At 33.9% G+C, this 7,421-nt stretch overlaps 1 protein-coding gene across 1 annotated transcript; it reads left to right on the top strand.

Annotated features, from left to right (window-relative positions):
* Positions 1 to 2: 2 nt before the first annotated feature.
* On the top strand, positions 3 to 6,205 carry LOC130828833 (DEAD-box ATP-dependent RNA helicase 37-like). The gene is made up of 6 exons (XM_057694842.1): positions 3 to 1,293; positions 1,636 to 1,719; positions 2,792 to 3,034; positions 3,844 to 4,011; positions 4,106 to 4,219; positions 5,367 to 6,205. Exons 1-6 carry the CDS (start codon positions 541 to 543, stop codon positions 5,895 to 5,897), a joined length of 1,893 nt encoding a protein of 630 aa, XP_057550825.1. The 5' UTR covers positions 3 to 540; the 3' UTR covers positions 5,898 to 6,205.
* The last annotated feature ends 1,216 nt before the right edge of the window (positions 6,206 to 7,421 follow it).

Below are 7,421 nucleotides of genomic sequence, written 5' to 3'. Positions count from 1 at the left end.
CTTCCTATTCCCAGTGTCTCTTTCTCTTTCTTCCATGCCCATTCCTCTCCAGTCTCCCGTTTCCACATTCACACACACCTAAACACAAATATAACCTCTTCATATTCATGCCACAACTTTTCATTCCCCCCACATCCTCCTTACTCCTTAGTCATTATTATTACTCACTTATTTGTACTACTACCATCACATTTCTTGCATTTCCCAAACTTGGCTTTAAAAAATTAAATCAAAATAAGAAGTAAGAAATGGGTTTTGATTTCTCTCTTCATTAACTGCATTATTAGTACTTGAAGGTTAACTTTGAATTTGAAAAAGGATAGACTAAACTTTCTTTTTTGTGATTTGTGAACGATTTCTTCAGGAAAAGAAGTAACGCGTTTTCATTTCCTGGAGTTTCTAAATATTCAATAGAGATCACCATCTTTTTTTTAATATTTTCTCTTTTGGGTTTTTTTGTTGCCATTTTTAGTTGCCTTATAAAGTCCTTTCTTTACCTACAAGTTTCCTTTTTTAGGTTTATCAAAGAAAAAGACAACTATGGTACCATCTAGGGCCAATTATGATTTCCCTTCCCACCCTTCTCCAACTCGCCCAACTCGTGGGTCGACTCGTTCTTCACGGTCGTCTACTCGTTCTCCGTCGTTTAGTGGGTCTCAGTCTGACCACCGTGGAGGAAGAGGTGGATCCCATTATGGCGGAGGTGGGTTTCATCAGAGTAGGGGTGGGCAATCTAATAGTAGAGGTGGGTCTTTTGGAGGTAGGTCCAAGGGTTGGTGGGGTCCCAGTAGTAGTAGCGTTGATAATGTTACAAACCCAAATCCAATTGAGGATGTATGTGAAAAATTTGATGAACTTGAAGTTATCGAAGAAAGCAAAGAACTCGGGGAAAGTTTTGGTATTTATAAAAATTCTAATATGATTAACTTTGATGCATATGATGATATACCAGTAGAAGTAAGTGGGCAGAATGTACCAAAATGTGCAACTTCATTTGCTGAGATTGATTTGGGGAAAGCCTTAAATGAGAATATAAAGAGGTGCAAGTATGTTAAGCCTACACCAATACAATGTCATGCAATTCCTATTGCATTAGCAGGTAGGGATTTAATGGCTTGTGCTCAAACTGGGTCTGGAAAAACAGCTGCATTTTGTTTTCCTATTATTGCTGGGATTTTGAAAAAAAATTCTCCACAACGGCAGCCATTAATCAGAGATGGTGGTGGATTTGGTAGTAGGATGTTTAGTCCTGTTGCACTTATCATGTCTCCTACTAGAGAGCTGGCTTCTCAGGTAATAGATTTGATATCTGGGGATTATTTGCTGAATTAGGTAATTTTGTGGTGGATTTTTTTAGGTTTGTTGGTCTAGTTTGATAATTTTTAATGGGATAATCTTTGTCATTAAGAGCAAACCCTGTAATATTAATCCTACTTGACTTTACTGTTGTTTAAAGGTTTAATAGGTCATGTCTTTATGTTAGTTAACTTATCCAATGCCATTAAATGACTTGGGTTCGTAGGGCCGAATGGATGCAACTTTAACCTAAAAAGAGAAATATTGAGATTCATGAATAGTAAAGCACTAAAGCTCTGAATTGGGTTGTAATGTGGTTATTTTTATATGTTTGATTAGATTCATGATGAGGCCATCAAGTTTGCTTACCAAACAGGAGTGAAGGTGGCTGTCGCATATGGAGGAACTCCTATGGGAGATCAGGTATTCTCAAGATTTTAGGTTTCTATTGTTTATGCTTTCTGCGAATTGAAGTGAAGTTGCTTTTGGATCCCTTCTTTTGTAATAGTTTAATGGTATTTTCTTGGACAACAAGAGCTTATTTTATTTTGTCTCCCATTTGTGGGGATTACATTTATTATTATCATCAGTTTATTGCGTTTCTTTAAAACTTTTGGTCTTTTGAACGTTTTCAGTTATTTATCAGTTTGCATTTGCATTGTTGAGTGTTCAATGGAAAGTATTTGTGTCTTGGTTATGAAATAAAAAGATTCTATTTGTAATTTGTATGCTTTATTTTATGCTTCCAACATTTGCAAAGTAGCTAGTATGCATCCGACTGTTGCTGCCTTTTGCATTCTCTAATGTCTTCGAACTTACGTAGTCAAGTCACAAGTGGAGCTGTTTATGATTGTTTTTATGGATACCTTAGTAGTATCAATTCTTTTATAATTATCACTTATGATTAAATAAATAACAAGGATTAAAGATATGTAAGATATCCTTGTCTTGTGTGTTTCCATTGTGATAATTCTAGAGCTTTCCTTTTCTTCTGTTTTGAAGTGACATTGGATTTCTATGTCGTTGTTTTCACATTCTAAATTCTTCTTGTTGGGTTTTTTGGTGAAAGAATATATTCAACTTTGATTAGAGAAAGTTAATGAACTTGTGAGATAAGTTATTTATTTAGAATACTCTTGAAAGATTGATAATCTATTTGACTTGTTTTAACTTTCACTAATGTCTGCTTTTCTCTTTCAAAGTTGTAGAGATTTTTTTTCCAAAAAATAAATAAAAATTACTCTTAGTAGTTAAATGATCTATTTTACTTGTTTTGACTTTGCTAATGTATGTTTTTGCCAAAGTTTTATCTCCACTTTGCTGGAAAATTCCTTCTAATTTCAACGTGCTTTAGCGTATATCCTTATAAGTTTCTCATGCTTCTATAAATTTTATGTTTGGAATTATCTTGTAAAGCTTCAGCTGGTTCAGGATTGGTAAAAGTTTTGGCAAATGAATTCATAATCAAAACTTCATATACTTCACTTCTATGCAGCTACGCAGATTGGCAAAAGGCGTTGATATACTTGTCGCTACACCAGGGCGCCTAGTTGACATGGTCGAGAGGGGAAAAGTGTCTCTTTGTATGGTTAGATATTTGGCTCTAGATGAGGCAGATAGAATGCTGGATATGGGTTTTGAGCCTCAAATCCGTAAGATTGTACAGCAGATGAATATGCCTCAACCAGGTTCAAGACAGACGATGCTTTTTAGTGCCACATTTCCCACCGAGATCCAGGTTATTTCTAATAATCATAGTTTGCTAGCATTTGAACATTGAATTATATCTGTATCCTGTCTTGCTCTTACTTTATTTATTGGTTGCTGCTGTTGTTCTTAAATGAATGTCTTAATAAAAGTGGCTTACTATTGACCTTTATCAAGATTGACATTTAGATGCTTCTTGAATAGATACTGAACAAGATGCTACTAGAATAGATACTGAATAAGGTGCTGTTTAGTTAATTGATACATGTCTTTGTGTTTGAAGGTATTTAAAAAATTTCTTCTTCATGGTTCTATAAAGTCCCCCTTTCCTCGCCTAAATGGGACATTGGGATTTAAAAACACTTGAGGGCTTTGGGTTGATGGAATGTTGTCTGGTACTTTTGTACTATCTTTGTTCCTAGACATGTTTGAAGGGATTTCAAGAAGCCACTATAACGGTTGATGTGAAAGCTTAATAGAAGAGTTTAAGTTGGAAATATATTGCAATATGGCCCACATTGTTTTTAAGTATTGGCTTCTAGAGCATTGAGCTAACTCTGTTGTCTATTACCATTAACTTTACCTTATTGCCTTTAAAAAGGCTTCAATGCAGTCACTTGTCCTACAGAAGATTAAAAAACAAAAAAAAGATCCGATGGCTGCCTTTTTTAATAAAGATTGATCTGGTTGCTGCCTTGTTATCTAAAATTTTTTTGTGAAAGTTTTGGTTGGTGTAATGTTTAAACTTTTTTATGATATTGATTGCTTTTACATTATTGTGTGTTTTTATATATGTTCTTGAAGTTACTAAGTTTTTATGTCTTTTCAATTTTCATGCAGAGGCTAGCAACTGATTTCCTCTCAAACTACATATTTCTGGCTGTTGGAAAAGTTGGTTCAAGCACTGATCTGATTGAACAAAAAGTGGAGTTTGTTGATGATTTTGACAAGAGAAGGTATTTGAAGGATATACTTATGTCTGAAAAGTCGAGCGGGGCTAATGGAAAGGTATCAATTCCGACAGATCTTGTCGATACAAAGATTGGTTTCTTATGTTTACTTCTACTTCACAAGTAATTGATATATTCCCTCCTTTTTGCAGCATCCTTTGACCATTGTTTTCGTCGAAACTAAAAGGGGAGCTGATGATCTTGCTAACTGGCTATCCCGCAGTGGTTTTCCAGCGACAGCAATTCATGGTGACAAAGTGCAGTGGGTTAGTATTTTTAGTAATGTTACGTTAATCTGATTTCTGTTTTAAATTTCTCTTGTGACACCTCTGCATTTCTATTAGTAAGCCATTTTGAGAGCTAATAGTGATTAGGATAATTGATTTCTTTTGTAAGCTGATCTTCACCCTCTTGCTGTCTTGTTTCCTGAATTCCTGATACCTTTTCCAAATTGGTTTTATTAGTGTTGGGATGATTAACTTGTCAGTGCTTGAATTCTAATTAGTGTTGGGATGATTAACTTGGGATGATTAACTTGTCACATTACTTGTGTGAAGGGATGACAAAATGAGTGGATAGGTGCGGTATGCCCTTCTTCATACTCTTATCCACCTAAAATTTCAATATCCACTATCTACCCACCACCCATGATAGGTAAAAGGTTCATATTAACGATATTTTACTTGGGTATGCGTTCAAACTCATTCCCACTCACCATGGCCAACTGACACCTCATTAAACCCTCCTTACTATCACCCCATTTCCTTGTTATTTGTGCTCCGTACTATATGAAGTCCTTACTATTTTAATTGTATGTGAAATAGTATTAATAAAATTATACAAAATAATATAAAGTAGTACATTGAATTAGATATGGCGGAGCAAATATGGGGCGGGATGAGTGAATATAGAGTGGTTAAAATATCAAACTCATCACCAACCTATCACCCATGGTGGTTATGACTTTTCATACCCATATCCTCTCCATTTCCCCTAAATTCATATGCATATCTGCCCCAACTAAGGCGGATATTGTGCTAAACTCGTATGATTTTATCCACCTGTCATCCCTTCTTGTGTACGGTCTTTATTCTCTGTTCAAAAAGCAATCCCATCTGTGTGCTACATGCCTATCTTTGGCTGATTTAGATCATGTGTTTTCAACTTTACCTGTTCTTTTTAGTAATCTATTTTGTCCAGAATTGAGCTGCATTGTCATAAGCCCTTGATAGTATTTCTTATGTGATTTTTTTTCGTGATTACTATGTATCTTTTGCTTTAATAACTTCTCTATGCTTTGATCTCTCGGAGTCGAGCACTGTTAAAATGTTTTGAAGTTTTGGTAAACTGAAATCTGAGCATGACATGATTTTTTTTAAATGTGATGATACTTTTGTCTTTTGTCCTATAAAGGAGAGAGAAAGCGTGTTGAGATCCTTTAAGAGTGGAGATACTCCAATCATCGTTGCAACTGATGTTGCAGCACGAGGTCTCGATATTCCATCAGTGGCTCATGTAATCAACTTTGACATGCCGCGAGACATCGACGATTATGTTCATCGCATAGGACGAACAGGGCGTGCGGGTAAGTCAGGTTTCGCAACTGCTTTCTTTAACGACAAGAACCAGCCAATCTCCAGAGCACTTGTTGAGCTTATGGAGGACAATCACCAAGAAGTCCCTTCATGGCTCACCGAGTGTGCCGAGACACCTTCTTATGGAAATGGCAGTGGCAGAAGTCGTCGTTCTCGAGGTGGAAACTTTGGTGGCCGTGATTATCGTAAATTTGAACAAAGTTCTAACAATTACTCCTCTACTGGTGAATATTCAAGCGCTGAAACTTTTGCTGATAGTACTACATCTGAGGCAGTTGATCCTTATTCTTCTCCGACATATGGTCTTACTCATGGATACGAGTCGATTGTGGCCACTGGCTGGGATTGATCATTGTGATATTCTATCTTTTGGCACGCTCCTAAGACTTTTATATGCCTTTTGTTGTGATGGATATAGGATGTAAATGCAACTTTTTGCATGGAAGCCTCTTCTAAACCAACTACTAGACATACAAATTAACTTCAGATTTTTGGGTGGTGCACAAAAGTGGAGGTTTTTGTGTAGAATGGTATATCTGTGCTTATCATGGTTCAGAAAAACTTTTGGTGTAGTGGGAAGCCTAATCAAGGCCATCAGTACTTTTGTTGAACTTCCTTAACTGGTTTGGACTACAATAATAATGGTAGCATTGATGCAAATATTTTTCTATACTATACTATTCCCTCTTGAAATAAGTGTAAATATTTAAGGGGTAAATAAAAGTCAAAGTAAGAAAATAAAATTAAATAAAATAGAAAATTAAAAGAATTCGATTGTAAGAGAGGTAGAAGAATTGGTTAGAAGGTAATGGAAATAGATAAAGCAATAATTATTTTCTTCATATTGGAGTATAAATTTACCTTAAAGTAGAATGGATGAAAACTTTTCTCCAATGAGGAAAATCATCATCCTTTTTATTCATTTTTTTAAGTTTACTCTTATTTTTTACATATTTTACAAGTATTTCAATTACTTCATTCGCATCTAGACTTACTTTTATTTTACTAGTTTGATTTTATTTACCCCTTAAATATTTATATGCAATTCAAGCGACTCCTAATGGTTAATTCATTGTTGTTATCCTTAATATAGGTAATATTGCGTATACCTAACAGTATAACTTCACTTAATTATTAATAATATAGAGGTAATGGAATGTTTCACATTATTTGTTAGTATCTGAAAATTTTTTAGTAAAACATTATGCAAGTATTTTTATCTATTCAATGCTTTTTAACTACTACTTCATTGGATATTAGTATAGAAACTCGTGTAATACATAAAGTTATTCCTATGAATAAAAATATAACTTCAGAGAATAATGTAAATATATATATTGTTGTTATTAAATTTATCGAATAAATAATTTTTTAAAGCAAAAATCAATTATTGAATTTTTTTAATTGTTTATCGAATACATCACTTTTTCATTTAATTAAATATATCAAATTCATGGTTAGGTGTATAAAATTACTATAATAAATTACCTAATATCTCTCATTTTAAAAAATATCATATTATAAATTAGGTAAATATTGTCATGCAATAAATTATCATCCTAAAATAATTCCATTTTTCAAGGTTTCCTAAATATGACATTTGATGAAAATAATTTCATTTGTCAAAGCTTCCAAAAGATCTTATTACATTAATTATTATTATAAATATTAAAGGAAAATTTTCAAAAAGATTTTATTAGATCAAATCATACAATCATACAGTACTATAAAAGAAAGTGTCAACAAAGGTTGGCTATTCGGGCTTGAGAATGTGTGAGTCATCTCTTGTAATAGCCCTATTTTTAAGCTTTTATTAACCCGGTTTAAGTAGGCTTAATCATAGAGTAGGAATATTAACCTCTTTATATATTCA

Source organism: Amaranthus tricolor, chromosome 12 (assembly GCF_026212465.1).
Source record: "Amaranthus tricolor cultivar Red isolate AtriRed21 chromosome 12, ASM2621246v1, whole genome shotgun sequence".
Classification (NCBI taxonomy): Eukaryota; Viridiplantae; Streptophyta; class Magnoliopsida; order Caryophyllales; family Amaranthaceae; genus Amaranthus; species Amaranthus tricolor.
This window is presented reverse-complemented; position numbering and strand designations above follow the sequence as displayed.

What these genes read in the sequence shown, in the direction of transcription:
- LOC130828833 (XM_057694842.1), top strand. Translation starts at nt 541, where the DNA reads ATGGTACCATCTAGGGCCAATTATGATTTCCCTTCCCACCCTTCTCCA. An exon ending in CTAGAGAGCTGGCTTCTCAG is followed by an intron (nt 1,294 to 1,635) that starts GTAATAGATTTG and finishes ATGTTTGATTAG; the next exon opens with ATTCATGATGAGGCCATCAA. An exon ending in GAACTCCTATGGGAGATCAG is followed by an intron (nt 1,720 to 2,791) that starts GTATTCTCAAGA and finishes ACTTCTATGCAG; the next exon opens with CTACGCAGATTGGCAAAAGG.